This window comes from Oncorhynchus nerka, linkage group LG7 (genome assembly GCF_034236695.1).
Source record: "Oncorhynchus nerka isolate Pitt River linkage group LG7, Oner_Uvic_2.0, whole genome shotgun sequence".
Classification (NCBI taxonomy): domain Eukaryota; kingdom Metazoa; phylum Chordata; class Actinopteri; order Salmoniformes; family Salmonidae; genus Oncorhynchus; species Oncorhynchus nerka.
This window is the reverse complement of record NC_088402.1, coordinates 59,003,387-59,020,903: the sequence shown is the minus strand read 5'-3', so window position 1 is coordinate 59,020,903 and position 17,517 is coordinate 59,003,387. Positions and strand designations below refer to the sequence as shown.

The following is a 17,517-nucleotide window of genomic DNA, read 5'->3' as shown; positions in this document are numbered from 1 at the left end:
TGAAACTTTTCACGTCTCCTTTTAAATTTCAACAGTAGCTCATTATAGCACACACACCTGATGCTGCCAAGCGCATTAGCACTCCCTGACAAGCACAGCTGTAACTGGTCAATGCCTAATAAGAGGGGTGGAATAGAACACTTTCCAAAGCAGCCAACCAATTAGACACAGTAACATTTTTCATTCAAACAAACAGCCGCCAACAAGAGCACAATCAACTTCCCTAGATTGTCACTACAAAAGTGACTATACCTAATTAATAATGCCTAATAGTGGAATAGAGAGTGTGCGATTACACTCACAGCATATGTGCAGTAGATACATTACTACTGTTTGTGCTGTACTGTGGACGAGAAGAGACAATGGATCTGGTCACCTTGCGATAGAGCCACACACACACACAAGTCAATAGAGCTCAATTTCCGTAACATCTCGGCTATTGCAAGACTGGCATTACTACTAAAGATACATTAGAGAGAAAATCACATTAATTAAATTCCTGATTGTGCCTATACATAAAGGCACCGTGGCATCTCTCTGCTTGTTGACGGATGTCTCGATGTTTTCACGCGAGACAGGAATTGATAAACAATATGGAAATGGTTTCTTGGAACCCGAAAGAGCTGCACTTTCACTCAGTTGCAGATAAAGAAACATTGATCTGCCCCGCTCAGCAAGATGTCCAGACCCAGACATGTCTATCTGCCTGGCTGGGTCTATGAGGACTTTAAGAGTGCAGTTGAAGCAGATTCCCCCAGATGACTTACCAGATGGGGAAGAAAGGGCCCCAAAGCAACAGACTAAACTGCCAAATGCAACCACGAAGCCAAACTGAGGTATACAATGACAGGGGAAACACAGCAGCAATACACTTTTTTTTTTACTAAAACAATTGTCTGTTAAGCTAAAAAATGTATATATTTAACGCAAGTGCTGCACTTCTGCTACTATTGATTCTTGTGGAGACATGTGATGAAGGTTCTGAAGGAGCCCATCTGACACACAGTACAGATACTATAGTGTTGCTAACATACCAAATCTTGTCCTCAGTGTTCCTTAATGAAAATTAAGTCCTTTCCTCTAAACAGTCCATGGATTTGTTGTTGGAGGACCATTTTATGATGAAAAGGATACTAAATATGATTCAGAATTAATTTAATACGAATTGGGCTGGACAAGACAATAAACCAATGACTTTATATCGGAATGGACAAAGCCATTGATTACGTGACACCATTCATTCCTATGTGAAGACTCAATAGCGGATTTGAAGCACTATTAGTGGATACTCACACTGCTCTCCAGGCAGGTCTGCCAGTTTTAACTAGCAGAAGTGACTTTTCACAGCAAGCTAGGATAATTTATGCAGCAGGCTAGGAAAATGAACGCCGTAGGTTAGTAGAATTAGGTTAAGGTTAGGAAAAGGGTTAGTCTTGCTAAAACGCTAAAATTGTCTACCGATGCGAATCAAACAAATCTAGCTATGACCAGGCCTGCCATCAGAAATCTTGGTTTCCCACCTATGCGATTCTGCACATTTGAAGCCAAAGAAGTTGGTTAAGATATCTCAGGTGGGCTACTCCATGAGCTACTCCAGGAAGTGACATTGCAGGCAAACTCAGTGCTGCCCCCTCTCACTGAGTATCTCAAGTTGGAGGCCGAACGGGGTACAGCATTCTGCCATTAGCAACTAAAAACTTATTCTGCGAATTAAAAAGAATAACTTAAAATAATTGGTTCAAGGACATACATCTGGTGTAATAGAAGCAATTATTGGTACCAAGACTGTTTTCAAATGTATTTATCTTTTTATTTTTGTACACAAAGATTGACCATGAATATTGCCTTCTTCCCATTCACTACAATGGTGGATACTGTTTTCTGCAAACTGCCTGCAGTACTGTGGTCGGTCTTGAACTTTGTGGCTTCAATGAGAGGGGGCAGTCCTTCTCCCTTGGAATAAACACCAAATAAGAATACGTGCTGAATGTTTATTTGATAACAGGGCATTGATTTGTCATTCAAACCTTTTTTTGCTAAATTCCAACATTAAAGGACTGTGTGATTACGGTTAACATAATTTCAAACATCAATACTCTGCAGGCTGCAGAGCTTCTCCAACCAAAGACTTTGTACACTTTGGAAGATTTAAAAGAGTCCAACTGATGCACCTGTATAAACTGTCATAAAGCACTGTGGCATTTATTTTTTCTATTTTAAGAAAAACGCCCAACAAAACCTTTCACCTCACCCCAAAACGTACCCTCCAAAATATACAGAGCAGTACTCCCTCTCCAGTAGCCCATTGATTATACACATACCATTGTTACGCATTTCAAGGAAATTAATATCAAAGGTAACTGCCAAAATACTTGAGTAAATAAGGGATATGAAACATATTGAAAGCAGGTGCTTCTACACAGGTGTGGTTCCTGAGCTAATTAAAGGTAGACTCAGCGATATGATGTAGATGCACAAAGTAAACGGCATAGTGAGTACATTTCTGCAACAACTAAGAGCGTTGAAGTGTGAGGCTCAACTTCTCTGCTGTTTTAGTCCCGTGGATATTACGTTGTGAACAGTGCGAAGTGAACCCATGCACAGATACTGTGTGTGACTGTGTGAGAGCAAAGTCTTGCATCTCTCTCATCTGAATATCTGCGGTGATGCTCGTGGCAGCGTCATTTCTGAGTCTCAAGTTAAGCAAATTAACATGCCCATCATGCTTAGGGAAATTATTAAACATGCTGGGCAGGCCATTATTTTGGCTGCCATGGCGATGCCCCCATTCACAGGGCACAAGTGGTCACTGAATGGTTTGATGAGCATGAAAACAATGTAAATCATATGACATGGCCATCTCAGTCACCAGATCTCAACCCAATTGAACACTTACGGGAGATTCTGGAGCGACGCCTGAGACAGCATTTTCCACCACCATCAACAAAACCCAAAATGATGGAATGGTGTCACATCCCTCCAGTTGAGTTCCAGGCACTTGTAGAATCAACGCCGAGGTGCATTGAAGCTGGTCTGGCTCGTGGTGGCCCAACGCCCTATTAAGACACTATGTTGGCGTTTCCTTTATTTTGGCAGTTACTTATATATGCCACAGAGAAAAATAGGCAAAATAATAATGAATTCCTACATGATTGTGGAGGTAAAATATATGTTTTTGTATGAGGGGGACTTTGTCCATTCAATCTAAATGAAAAGCTAAAAAGAAACATTGTTAGTTGCACGCCTGATTAGACACCTAACTTTCTCACTGTGACATTCCAATGCTGTGACCATTTTCGAAAAAAAGCTGTATCAACAATCACTTGACTGAATCAATTGATGAAATCTAAGGTGCATCATCGAGAGATGAAATCTCATACTGATTGACGGACATGATCTGACAAATGATCAATGGGGCAGAGTTTTTATCATCCTTATTTATGCCTGTAAAGAGGTATGGGTAGAGTCTCTCAGTGAAGGTGCAGACGGTGAAAGAGTAGATATGAGACCCGGCCTCCACATCATAAAAGGAGACCTCCCCCTCCTCATAATCCACAAACACCCCCACCTTCTGAGGCTCCTCTGACAGAGAGAGAGGGACACTGGGCCCAGCGTGAGCCATGTACTCATCCCCATTCATCAGCCCCACAGTCCAGTATCCATTCACAGGACTGGGCCGTACATCCCCCTTCCTGTTGATGGACTCTCTGGCCACTCCCAAAGCCCACCTAGTCTTCCCCTCCACCTGCACCTCAAAGTAAAATCTCCCAGAGGCGAAGCCTTCATTTCCTAGTACACAGGGTACAGGATCAAACCTCTTTGGGTTGTCAAGGAAGAGCTTTTGTCTGTGTCCTAGCTTCACCTGTTTCCCATCCTCAGACAAAATGAGTTTAGGATTTGCCGTATCAGAGTCCAGAGTCACATCCACAGCTGACTGCTGCATTCTCTCCAGCTCGGTCTCACACAACTTCTCAATCTCTTCATAAAGCGTCTCCTCCAGTTGAGACACAGCTCTCCTAAGGGTCCCGACCCACAAACCGCTGTGAACCCTGATCTCAGACCAGTCCTTGGTGCGTGGAAGGGTGCAAAGCGATGGGGAGCTCTGGAGGACGTGGAGGTGGTCCTCTGTGTTTGACAGCTTCTGCAGATCAGTGAGTCTCCTTTGTAGTTCAGTGATTTCCTGCTCCAGCTCTTTGATGAGCCCATCAGCACGCCTCTCTGCTGCTTTCTGTTTCACCTCAATCTCCTCAATGAACTCAGCCTGGCTATTCTCAATAGCGCGCACCAGAGTAGTGAAGACATGCACGCTATCTTCTATCTCTCTCTCTGCACCCCTCTTCCTGAGTGCTATTGAGTGTTCCATCTGCTTCACCTTCTGCAGTCTGTCCTTGATCATCCTCTGCACTTTTCCCTTGGTTTCCCACAGTAGACTCTTCCTCACTCCACTCTCTTCCTCTATGGGGACAGTCTTGTGGAACTTGTGGTCTGTCTCAGTGCAGAACTGACACACACAGGACTGGTCGCTCCTACAGAACAACTCCAGGGGTCGTTGGTGCTTCTCACACACCCTGTCATCCAGGTTCTCCACAGGGTCAATTAGCTTGTGTTTCTTGAAGGAAGCAACTCTCTGATGAGGCTCTAGGTGAGTCTCACAGTAAGAAGCCAGACAAACCAGGCACGACTTCAAGGCCATGAACTTCCTCCCAGTGCAGACATCACAGGCCACTTCTCCAGGCTTGGCGGGGTGCTGTTTGAGTGTGCTGTCAGCTGGAGCTAGCTTCCGGACGTGGGCAGCCATTTCAGAAATAAAAGTATTGACACTGAGATCTGGTCTCTGTTCAAAAGCCTTTTGACACACTGGACACTTGCATAGCCCGTTAGCGTTCCAGTACACTCCGATACAGGCTATGCAGAAGTTGTGTCCGCACGGGATGGAGACTGGGTCAGTGAACACATCTAGACAGATAGAGCACTGGAACTGCTCTTCAGACAGGAGACTGTTGGAGGAAGCCATAGCTGAAAGAGGCCAAAAAACATATTATTATTTTCATGTGTCAATATCAGTCAGTGGAGGCTCCTCAGAGGAAGAAGGGGAGGACCATCCTCCTCAGTGAATTTCATAAAAATAAAAAGTAGTTAAGTTAATCACTTTTAAAGAAAACTAGAGTAAAAATATTCACATCACAAAATAACTGATTAATCACACTCTTTTGCAATGAAGGTCTACAGTAGCCTCAACAGCACTCTGTAGTGTAGCACCATGGTGTAGTCAGAGAACAGCTAGCTCCATCCTCTTCTGGGTACATTGATTTATTACAAAACCTATGAGGCTCATGGTTCTCACCCGCTTCCAAAGACTTACACAGAAATTATGACGACTTTCGGAGGACATCCTCCAACCTATCAGAGCTGCTCCAGCATGAACTGACATGTTGTCCACCCAATCAAAGAATCAGAGAATGAGTCTAGTACTGAAAGCATAAGCTACAGCTAGCTAGCACTGCAGTGCATAAAATGTAGTGAGTAGTTGACTCAAAGCGCGAGAAAGACAATCGTTGAACAGTTTAGAACAAATTAATTTCTTCAAAAATTGAAGGAGAAGCAAAAGAGAGAGATTGCAATATTCTATTTTTCCCACTTTCACTTACTTAGCTAGCTAATGCAGCTAGATAGTTTAGCCTACTCAAACACCTGGCTCAAACAGAGGGATGCTATTTTAGCTAGCTGGCAATGACTATCCAACACCGGAACTCTTCCAAGTCAAGGTAAGCTTTTGGTTTTAATAATTTATTACCACTGAGGCCTGCCAGTGTAACTGCTAAACTGCTCACTGTACTGCATGATTGTAACGGGTTTACTAATGCGTTAGTTCCATTAGCTATGTTGACTATGACGTTACTTGAGGTAATATGGTGAGAATAATGTAGGCTGTGTGTAGCGGTTAGCGGTTATGATATGAAGTTGTGTCTTGGAAAGGTATTTTCATTTGTCACAGACAGCTGATGTGCTGTGCATTGAAGTCCACACGCGAAGGGAAAAGGTGAGGAGGAGAGCGCGTAGATGTGAGAAGGAATACAGCGAGCTTTTTGTATGTGGCTGTATGTGCTATCAAAGTGAACTGTGTTTACGTGTGATCAGGGTTCTATTCATTCCGCCGAGTCGGTTGAAAAACGTTTCTAAAACGGAAGCAAACTGAACGAAACAGGGATGAACATACCTGCATTTGTCCAATAGAAACTCTTGTTTGCAACTGTAGGACAAATAATTACACCCTAAATCAGCTAGATCCAAGCAAGAGTGTGCAAAGTGGTATTGAATGTGTCAATGTATTGAATGGCTGTCCATGTGTCACTGGCTGTCAGGTAAATTTACATTCATTCATAGGCTGGGTATAGGGAATATTTGAGTATCATGTAGGAGCCTAAACCTACAGTATCAATGATATGTTGAACTGGGTGAATGGAATATGAATAACGGTCATCCAATATGTGGTTATAGAAATAAGGCCATGTTCATAATTTAAACTTTTTTTTTTAATCGTCCTCCATCATCTTAAACGGCACCGACCGCCACTGATATCAACCCATGTAGTAACGTCAAACTATACTATTGTAACCATTCTTTAACATATCATATCACGAGAGTCAAACGCAGACAGGATAATAATTAGGGCTGTCATTTGTTTAGTGTCTAATCTTGTCCAGGCAAAGCTCTTAATGTTTCTACTCACCTCAGTGTGCAGTATGTTGTTGACTGTTCGTTCTCCTCTTCGGATCAGAGAAAAAGGATAACAGTGACTGGGGATTTGGTACAGTTACGTGGAAATACTCTTAAGTTTCATTTCAGCAAAATGACGTTGTAAGCCCCTCCTTTCGCCATAGTGATGACTAACCTCTGCTCTTAAAGGTATACTGCTAAAAATAAGGTGTATATTTCATTTTACCACACAGATGCAAACTGATAAGGTTTTTGTGTTCAAGAGTATTGTATACGCATAATATCATTGTGTCGACATTGTAACTGTAGCTGCTTCTAGGCTAGATTGAACAGACTCAAATGAGATGCTCAAAAGCTACTGCGAATGCTCATGCTCTGTGTTAGAAAAAGTTACCTGCCCATAGAAACACACAGGAGATTTTGGAAGGTACTGTTGAAGTCGTAAGATGATGTAAACGAGTTTTAATGACTCCAACCTAAGTGTTTCAACCACTCCACACGTCTTGTTAACAAGTTTTAGTATAGTTTTGGCAAGTCGGTTAGGACATCTACTTAGTAATTTTTCCAACAATAAACAGACTATTTCACTGTATCACAATTCCAGTGGGTCAGAAGTTTACACACGCTAAATTGACTGTGCCTTTCAACAGCTTGGAAAATTCCAGAATATGATGTCATGGCTTTAGAAGCTTCTGATATGCTAATTGACATCATTTGAGTCAGTTGGAGGTGTACCTGTGGATGTATTTCAAGGCCTACCTTCAAACTCAGTGCCTCTTTGCTTGACATCATGGGAAAATCAAAAGAAATCAGTAGACCTGCAGAAGTCTGGTTCATCCTTGGGAGCATTTTCCAAACACCTGAAGGTACCGTGTTCATCTGTACAAACAATAGTACGCAAATAAACACCATGGGACCGCGCAGCCGTCATACCGCTCAGGAAGGAGACGCGTGTCTCCTAGAGATGAATGTACTTTGGTGCGAAAAGTGCAAATCAATCCCAGAACAACAGCAAAGGACCTGGTGAAGATGCTGGATGAAACAGGTACAAACGTATCTATATCCACAGTAAAACGAGTCCTATATAGACATAACCTGAAAGGCCGCTCAGCAAGGAAGAAGCCACAGCTCCAAAACCGCCATAAAGAAGCCAGACTACGGTCTGCAACTGCACATGGGGACAAAGATAGTACTTTTTGGAGAAATGTCCTCTGGTCTGATTAAACAAAAATATAACTGTTTAGCCATAATGACCATCATTATGTTTGGAGGAAGAAGTGGGAGGCTTGCAAGCCGAAGAACACCATATCAACCGTGAAGCACGGGGGTGGCAGCATCATGGTGTGGGGGTGCTTTGCTGCAGGAGGGACTGGTGCACTTCACAAAATAGATGGCTTCATGAGGTAGGGAAATTATGTGGATATATTGAAGCAACATCTCAAGACATCAGGAAGTTCAAACTTGGTCTCAAATGGGTCTTCCAAATGGACAATGACCCCAAGCATACTTCCAAAGTTGTGGCAAAATGGCTTAAGGACAACAAAGTCAAGGTATTGGAGTGGCCGTCACAAAGCCCTGACCTCAATCCCATACAACATTTGTGGGCAGAACTGAAAAAGCATGTGCGAGCAAGGAGGCCTACAAACCTGACTCAGTTACACCAGCTCTGTCAGGAGGAATGGGCCAAAATTGACCCAACTTATTGTGGGAAGCTTGTGGAAGGCTACCTATAATGTTTGACCCAAGTTAAACAATTTAAAGGCAATGCTACAAAATACTAATTGAGTGTATGTAAACTTCTGACCCACTGGGAATGTGATGAAAGAAATAAAAGCTGACATAAATCACTCTCTTTACTATTATTCTGACATTTCACATTCTTAAAATAAAGTGGTGTTCCTAACTGACCTAAGACAGGTCATTTTTACTAGGATTAAATGTCAAGAATTGTGAAAAACTGAGTTTAAATGTATTTGGCTAAGGTGCATGTATAAACTTTCGACTTCAACTGTACATATACAGGTCTTGACATGCAGTGCCCATGGACTATCCCTTGACTGACACTCTCCTGGTTGAGAACTGGGGCACAGTGTGGATTTTGTTGTTGTTTAAAAATGGACAAGCCCTCTCTTGTTTTCGCTTTGACTGGTGTTGGAACACTGACAGGATAGAAGAGGAGGTAAGATGTCCTCAGAGAGAGCACACACGAGAGAAAGAGGGAGTGACAGAGAATACCACTTCCAGGTATTGATCCTTCACACATAAAATCCAAATAAGACCATAGACCGAGCCTAACATTTCTGGATTGTACATCAAGACCAGCATGTAGCTGGCTAGCCGACACAAATAGGAGCAACGTTTTGCTTCAGCTCCTGGAAGAAGAAGATGGAAAACCCTTGCAGGAGGACAAGATTTGACTGAAGTCAGCACATGCCAGTTGTATAAATCAGCTGGCCTGAACGTAAAACAAGACTAAATGGATTAAATGAGGTGGATGCTATAAATGATGCATCACGGCGAGCACACAAATGGGATAGAAGCAGAGCTGCAGTTGCTTTACTAGCTCCCATTTTGAGAGGGTGGATACCGTGTATACATTCACAGGTGCCTTGATACCGTCTTGCTAGGAGGTCCACTGCATTTTCACTATGGGCTTCCACAGCAGTCATGTGATTAGAATTCAACAGCCTATTTAACCTGCCATTGTGGCGTGTGTGGGTTGCCTTTGACACAAGCACGATGTGCAAACAACATAGATCCTGTCTAAACGAGAATTTGATTGGAGGCATTGGTAACATATCACATGCCTATAGGCTACATCCTTACCATATAAGATGACAGCTTACTACATGGAAGTAAGGCATTGTCTAGGTTAGATGATCCTCTACGAGTCTACTACCCACTAGCAGCTAATTTCAATGATGACCCCCAAAAGCTAACCAGGGTCAAATGAGGGCTGAGCTTTGAGTAGCTGTTACAGTATCCCATTATTAATGGTTGACGACAACCCCAACAGGCAAGACTCAGTTAGGCTACTGTAAGTGTATTTTAACGAGGCAAATTTTGGGGTATTCAATTTCTGTGATTTGTACACAGATTTCCTAGCTTTGTTCCAATTTCAGCACGTAGGCCTACTACACAGCAAAGCTGGCTCTTCATTAAATAGGTCTACAAACAAATTAAGCAGTTAAGGTGCAGAGCAACTTAATGCCATTACATTCGCTCATTAGGCCTGTACAATGTATCCGATTTTAACTAGAGCCTCAGCAGTGAATTCCCAGGGTGCTGGACGCCCTCATAACTACTACACTGATCAATTTGAATGACTCAGAGACAATGACTTGCTTGCTTGCGCGTTAGTCTAATACATTTGGCAATATACTTTTTTGGTTGATGCGGTTGTCATGCATATTTCCTGATACAGTGCCGCTTAGTATCGAGAAGCGTGTGTGTATGTGTTGGCCCGCCGGACTATACAGGCCATGCATGACTGCAACGTCAATTAGTTAAAGTATAGACGCCGCACGGGAGCTGTCCATCAGGCAAAGGTGCTGAAAGAAAATAGGAGCGCCAATAGGGGGGGGGGGGGGGGGGGGGGGGGTTACTAAAGGTTTGGCACAAAGTTGGCAAATAGGCCTGCTATGCATGTGAATGATTGCATGGACGTTATTCAGGGGGTGGGTTAGCCTAAATATTGTTTCCCTATGCAGATAAGGACTGTGGTAGTGGTGATACACACTAGTCTACTCCTGCTCAACCCTTTTTTATCTGCAGAAAACGCATCACTGAAGAACAATGGCTACAAGTCCAACTTCACACCCCAAATAGCTACGCATGATATGTCTTACCCCAACCTATGGCACTACATTCGGGGCCACATAATATTATTGCTTGCTTGTCTAGCCTCTAGGCTGAGTTCCATATCCGAGTAGCTTGGTATACTTACACATAAGCGTGGTAAATAAACGCCCATCCCCGCGGTCTTTCAAGTGCATTATATAGAAAATTCTGTAGTTTCCTATAGCTGGGGTTTTTCTTCGGCGTTCTCCCACCTCTTATGGCACTGGACCTCCGTCTGCATAGGATACTGGTCCGCTTTGTGCTTTCCGAGCCCGCAATCAGCTGCGCCCCGTCCCTGCTAGATTCGGGAGCCCCAGGGTCCAATCCGACAAAGCCGACTTTGTGCTTCTTCTCTCCGGCTTGAGTTGGGTAAACCCCACCGTTAACATTTTTCTGCACCATTCTAAAGTCGAGGTGACTCAAACCGGGAGTTTTCAATCTCGTTGCGGGGTAGCATCACTGGTGAGTGTTGTGTGTGCTCGTAAATGCAGTCGGTGTCCCTCTGGAATAGCAATTGCAATGTCCATGCGATTGCGAATCTGCAATGTGTAGCCTATACTGTATAGGCTTCTCTCTCAGCTCCTTCCGGCCATCTGACAAGCTTGGGTAGGGGGAAATGCGCTTTAAATATTTAACATAATATTTAACATCTATACACGTAGGCCTAAGCTAAATTATATAAAAAATATATATACTTAACACAAATATAAATGCAACATGTAAAGTGTTGGCCCCATGTTTCATCAGCTGAAATAAAATATCCTCAATTTTTCATAAACAAAAAAAGCTTATTGCTCTCAAATTTTGTGCAGAGATTTGTTTACATCCCGGTTAGTGAGCATTTCTCCTTTGCCAAGATAATCCATCCACTTGACAGGTGTGGCATATCAAAAAGCTGATTAAACAGCATGATCGTTACACAGGTGCACCTTGAGACATCTGTTGCATTGCGTGACAAAACTGCACATTTTAGAGTGGTCTTTTATTTTCCCCAGCACGAGGTGTACCTGTGTAATGATCATGCCGTTTAAAATCAGGACTGGCCACCCCTCAGAGCCTGATTCCTATCGAGATTTCTTCTTAGGTTCCTGCATTTCTAGAGAGTTTTTCCTAGCCACTGTGCTTCTACATCTGCATTGCTTGCTGTTTGGGGTTTTAGGTTGGGCTTCTGTATAGCACTTTAACTTCGGCTGACGTAAAAAGGGCTTTATAAATATATTTGATTGATCAGCTTATTGATATGCCACACAATAAAAGGCCACTCTAAAATGTGCAGTTTAGTCACGCAACGCCACATATGTCTCAAGTTGAGGGCTTGGTCAATTGACATGCTGAGTGCAGGAATATCCACCAGAGCTGATGCTAGAGAATTTAATGTTCATTTCTCTACCATAAGCTGCCTCCAACATTGTTTTAGAGAATTTGGCATTACGTCTAACACGCCTCACAATCACAGACTACGTGCAACCACGCCAGCCCAGGACCTCCACATCTGGCATTCTTCACCTGCGGGATCGTCTGAGACCAGCAACCCGGACAGCTGATGTAACTGAGGAGTAATTCTGTCTGTAAGAAAGCCATTGTGAGTGGAACAACTGGCAAATGGATGGTTTAGGATGACCTTGGAACTTGCTCATTTAAAGTCTAAGTTGTAAACAAGATTCATGTATGCAAATACAGAGGCCTCAATGGATTGTTTTTTGCCATCATTCAAGTCTTGCTCCTCAGTCAACACTCCCTTCAAGTTATGACAGGCTAGAGCATAACCTCAGGCTTTCATAATATCTTGCACACAAGTAATGCAAAGTCTTCCTTAGTCAAGAAAATAGAAACAAACCTAATCATCCTGTATGTTGATTCCCTATCATGTTCATAGTTTGGTTGGAGAGTAAAGTATACATGCTACAGCAGTAAGGCTCCCTCCCTGAATATCTTACTAAGGTAAGTCTTGGAGGGCCCCTGTATGGAAGACTGGAAGCCCTCTAGAGACAGGCCTAATGGTAGAAGTGGTGATAGGGGCAGTTGGACAGAGAGCAATTAGACTTCCCTCAGATATAAAACGGCTGTGTAAAATCAATGTACAGTCATGGACAAAAGTTGAAAGAAACAAATATTAATTTTCAAAGTCTGCTGCCTCAGTTTGTATGATGGCAATTTGCATATACTCCAGAACGTTATGAAGAGTGATTAGACGAATTGCAATTAATTGCAAAGTCCTTCTTTGCCATGCAAATGAACTGAATCCCCAAAAAACATTTCCACTGCATTTCAGCCCTGCCACAAAAGGATCAGCTGACATGTCAGTGATTCTCTCATTAACACAGGTGTGAGTGTTGACGAGGACAAGGCTGGAGATCACTGTCATACTAATTTTGAGTTCGAATAACAGACTGGAAGCTTCAAAAGGAGGGTGGTGCTTGGAATCATTGTTCCAAGGAAGGTGGTGGGTGGTCCAAGGAGGGTGGTGCTTGGAATCATTGTTCCAAGGAGGGTGGTGGGTGGTCCAAGGAGGGTGGTGCTTGGAATTATTGCTGCCAGTAAGATTGCACCTAAATCAACCATTTATCGGATCATCAAGAACTTCAAGGAGAGCGGTTCAATTGTTGTGAAGAAGAATTCAGGGCACCCAAGAAAGTCCAGCTAGCGTCAGGACCGTCTCCTAAAGTTGATTCAGCTTCGGGATCGGGGCACCACCAGTAGAGAGCTTGCTCAGGAATAGCAGCAGGCAGTTGTGAGTGCATCTGCACGTACAGTGAGGCGAAGGCTTTTGTAGGATGGCCTGGTGTCAATAAGGGCAGCAAAGAAGTCACTTCTCTCCAGGAAAAACATCAGGGACAGACTGATATTCTGCAAAAGGTACAGGGGTTGGACTGCTGAGGACTGGGGTAAAGTCATTTACTCTGATGAATCCCCTTTCCAATTGTTTGGGGCATCTGGAAAAAAGCTTGTCCGGAGAAGACAAGGTGAGCGCTACCATCAGTCCTGTGTCATGCCAACAGTAAAGCATCCTAAGACCATTCATGTGTGGGGTTGCTTCTCAGCCAAAGGGAGTGGGCTCACTAACAATTTTGTCTAAGAACACAGCCATGAATAAAGAATGGTACAAACACATCCTCCGAGAGAAACTTCTCCCAACCATCCAGGAACAGTTTGGTGATGAACAATGCCTTTTCCAGCATGACGGAGCACCTTGCCATAAGGAAAAAGTGATAACTAAGTGGCTCGGGGAACAAAATATCGATATTTGGGGTATGGCCAGGAAACTCCCCAGATCTTAATTCCATTGAGAACTTGTGGTCAATCCTCAAGAGGCGGGTGGACAAACAAAACCCCACAAATTCTGACAAACTCCAAGCATTGATTATGCAAGAATGGGCTGCCATCAGTCAGGATGTGGCCCAGAAGTTCAATGACAGCATGCCATGGCGGATTGCAGAGGTCTTGAAAAAGAAGGGTCAACACTGCAAATATTGACTCTTTGCATCAACTTCATGTAATTGTCAATAAAAGCCTTCGACACTTATGAAATGCTTGTAATTATATTTCAGTATTCCATAGTAACATCTAAAAAAAATACCTAGACACTGAGGCAGGAGACTTTGTGAAAATTAATATTTGTGTCATTCTCAAAACTCTTGGCCACGACTGTACAAAGCAACCCAACATGGCATCAGTGTTTTCATTTCACATCATTCAAGAGGGCTGACATGATTGATCCAAAACAGAATCTTACACATATGCAAGAGTGAAGATGTAATGGTGTCTCTCTGTGGGTACGTGTCTATATTTCCATATCATCATCATAATGACCAGGGTGAGACCAGACTATGAATTAGAACGCAATCAACCACAACCACCATTGTGCACCCACTACAAAACCACCACATACGCCTGGCCTATAAGCCAATGATGGACCTTCACTCACACAACTGGTTTAAATGCAATAAGTGGTGGACTCCATGATTATGGAGCCTGAAGGTGTTCTTGGGAGGGTCCCCTAAGAAAATAAGTCAGCTTAACAGAAAGGTGGACCACAATTTGGGCTAACACGTATTTTTACAGTCATAATTAGTATCAATGTATTTACCTGGAATTAAGAAACTGCATGGGTACCTCAATACTTCTTAAAATTCAACAATGTTTTGTGAATAGCATTTTATTTTACTAGCTTGTTAAAGTTCAATTTACAAATGGTATTTTTAGAAAGAAATATTCAAAAACGTATTTGTACAATTATTTTCAGGCAACATAAAATTGCAAATAAAGTATGTACAGCGATGAGAAATTAAAACAAGTAAATGTTACATTTCTATCAATAGGTGACCTGGTAAGAGTGGAACAATTTATCAATTGATCACTTAATGACAGCTATGCCAACACCAGAGGTTGCAAAGAGAATTTAAATCTGGGTGTGTTCGGAAAACATAAAAAAATAAATGTTTTGCAACAGAAAACAAAAGTAAGCATTTCGAATTGGACAAGTCCAGGTAGTCCCTTCCTGTTTTACTTTTTTTTCTTCTTCAACATTGGGTGCCACATTTTTTATACATTTGGTGCCTAATGAACATGACCTTCAACTGGGACCTGACAAGAGCTTCTAAATAAATAACAAGGGCTGAGCAACTAGTCAGAGTGCAGCATCTCGACACAGATACAAACCAAGCTAAAAACGAAAGTGGAGCCATTTTAACGGTCAACAACGTCGTCAGTGTGGATATATATGCGACACCAAAATCCATCCCTGTCCAAATGTACAATGAATACCCCAAAAAGTTCAAACATTTTACATACTATATTATGTCCATAAAAATAATCACATTTAAATTATAGCATTAATTCTGCTGCCAATGGCATAGATATAGACCATATTCTATTTTCTCTGACAGAGACATTGGTTACAGTAAGTATATACAAGAAATATAACATCTTCAATAAAATAATGCTACTGTTTATCAAGAGTTAACTTCACTGATCCCTTCGTTGTCATCATCCTCGGGACAGTTTACAGTACTTTGTGCTAACACTTCAGAGTAATTAGATGAATCCTTGTGCTCATTTAAATATCGAAACATTAAAATCAAATCGCAAAGAGGTCTTGTGAGTTGGCTGGGTCAACAGGAGGCAATCTCCCACTATTAATATTACTGAATATATATTAATACTTTAAAAGGCTTAAAAAATTCCAACCTGTTGACTCGGGATGCAGATTGGAAAAACACAAAAAAAAAAACTCTTGAGATTAGATAAAGTTAGCTTGTTTCCCCGACTCAGATTAAAACTCCCCTTCCTATTCATTTTTAACAAAACTCCCTGCATTTTAACACTTGTCAACAGATCAAACTCCCGAGGAAATAACAAAGACAAAATCAAAACATAAAAAAATAGATAAGGAGTTTAAAAAAAATCAAAACATGGCATGCCATTGCTCCATTAAATACTGCATGATGCGTAGGCTGGAATGCTTTCAATTCTTGAATACCTGATATTATTGAGTAATACAATAAATCACTATGCGTCATAGTGCAGTAATACAGTACTCACACTAGCCTACAGTAATTGCACATTCGCCGCATGCAAGGGGGGCTAAGGCAAAGGGCAGCCCATACCATCCATCTTTCCATCCATCCCTATCATTTCACTCTTCTCTCCTCCTTGATGCAGTGCCTTCTGTTCCTAGCTGCAATACCAGACACGCTGTCTGACGAAGATACCACACACTGGCGTTGCAGTCCAAGGCAAAGTGGATAAAGAAGAAGAATGTCTGCTACAAGCGGTTTTTGCGTTAACCCAGTTGATAATAGCCCGGTGTGAGCATTGTCGTGGTGGCGGACATATTTTTGTTAGGTCATGTCTTGTCTGATGTCACCATCCCCACACTCCTCTCTAGGTTCCCAGCAATGAATTACCAGGTTAGTGACGGGTTGCCAGGTCAGTGACAGCAGTCTCATGTCACAGGGGGAGGGGGGGGCTATACAGGACACCACGGACCCTGTGGGATCCAGACACTTGATGTTCCTGTGCTGGAATGTTCCATTCGGGGACATGGTTGGGGGGGGGGGGGGGGGGGTACCACACTTATGTCTATGACTCCTGGATGGGAGAGGAGAGCAGAGAGCTCCCCGTTCTTCCTCCTCCCCCATTCTACCTTACCCATTCATCCATGATCTCTAGTCACCGAGGCTTCAGTATATCGCTAATACAAAATAAATTGCTCTACTAGGAATAAAAACACAGCATCCCTTTCTTTTATAGATCTCCGTCTTGGGGTGGTAGACACAACTTGAAGAGCCTGTGGGAAAGGAGGGAAAATAAGAAATGAAGATCTGGACTTAGCGTAGCATGCATCCAGACCTGTTTGTGTTGTCGAATCAAACAGCACAAACAGCCCTGGAACCAGGTTAGTACTTTCAAACTACTTTGGAACTATTGTCTGTACCTTGGGGCTGCGGGTGGCATCTGATCCATCACTTTGAGGTTTTTAGCCGAGATCTCTACCCTGGTGCCCTATCAGAGAAGAGAGGGTGAGACAATGTTGACATATTTACACTGAGGACAAGTGCCCACGTAGTTCTAGCTCCTGTACCCAAATCATCTATCTGCTCAGACAGTGTACTTAAAGTTGTATTCCTACTTAATGCCTTTAGGTTAAGAGCGACCCACACTTATTGGTGAAAAACAACTATGTGTAAACTAAATGTACCCGTTCCACTGCATCGTATGTAGTGAATGTTTTAGAATTAACCAGGGTTAAAAGTGAAGTCTTGTTTGCCACTTCGGTACTGCTTGGTAAGGCTATGGTATACAGTAGGTGGAAGTTGCCTCCTTTCATGTTCAGTTTCCATTAAATATTAACAAAGGTGATAGAGAGAGATCTGTGTTGTAATTATTATGCACCAAACGGAAGAAAACGGACTGAAACATAGAGGGACTACCTGAATTTGTCCTATAAGAAACATTCGG

The 17,517-nt window shown here is 42.6% G+C and overlaps 3 protein-coding genes across 3 annotated transcripts in view; all 3 read right to left on the bottom strand.

Annotated features, from left to right (window-relative positions):
- Positions 1-11,093, bottom strand: part of LOC115132067 (potassium voltage-gated channel subfamily KQT member 2-like) — a 45,839-nt gene extending 34,746 nt beyond the window's left edge. The window contains exon 1 of the mRNA XM_029664295.2: positions 10,664-11,093. Within this exon, the coding sequence (XP_029520155.1) occupies positions 10,664-10,959 (296 nt within the window). The 5' untranslated portion in view covers positions 10,960-11,093. The remainder of the gene's footprint in view (positions 1-10,663) is intronic.
- On the bottom strand, positions 1,789-6,838 carry LOC115132068 (E3 ubiquitin-protein ligase TRIM39-like). The gene is made up of 2 exons (XM_029664297.2): positions 6,731-6,838; positions 1,789-5,016 (listed from the first exon to the last, which is right to left on the bottom strand). Exon 2 carries the CDS (start codon positions 5,012-5,014, stop codon positions 3,347-3,349), a length of 1,668 nt encoding a protein of 555 aa, XP_029520157.2. The 5' UTR covers positions 5,015-5,016; positions 6,731-6,838; the 3' UTR covers positions 1,789-3,346.
- A 3,604-nt stretch (positions 11,094-14,697) lies between the features above and the next one.
- The window catches only part of prex1 (phosphatidylinositol-3,4,5-trisphosphate-dependent Rac exchange factor 1), a 109,262-nt gene continuing 106,442 nt past the window's right edge, over positions 14,698-17,517 (bottom strand). Inside the window, exons 39-40 of the mRNA XM_065020664.1 lie at positions 16,994-17,061; positions 14,698-16,846 (exon numbers count right to left, since the gene is read on the bottom strand). Of these exons, the coding sequence (XP_064876736.1) occupies positions 16,804-16,846; positions 16,994-17,061 (111 nt within the window). The 3' untranslated portion in view covers positions 14,698-16,803. The remainder of the gene's footprint in view (positions 16,847-16,993; positions 17,062-17,517) is intronic.

Bases quoted from the DNA above. Each gene is read 5' to 3' on its own strand.
- LOC115132068 (XM_029664297.2), bottom strand. From the start codon at position 5,014: ATGGCTTCCTCCAACAGTCTCCTGTCTGAAGAGCAGTTCCAGTGCTCT.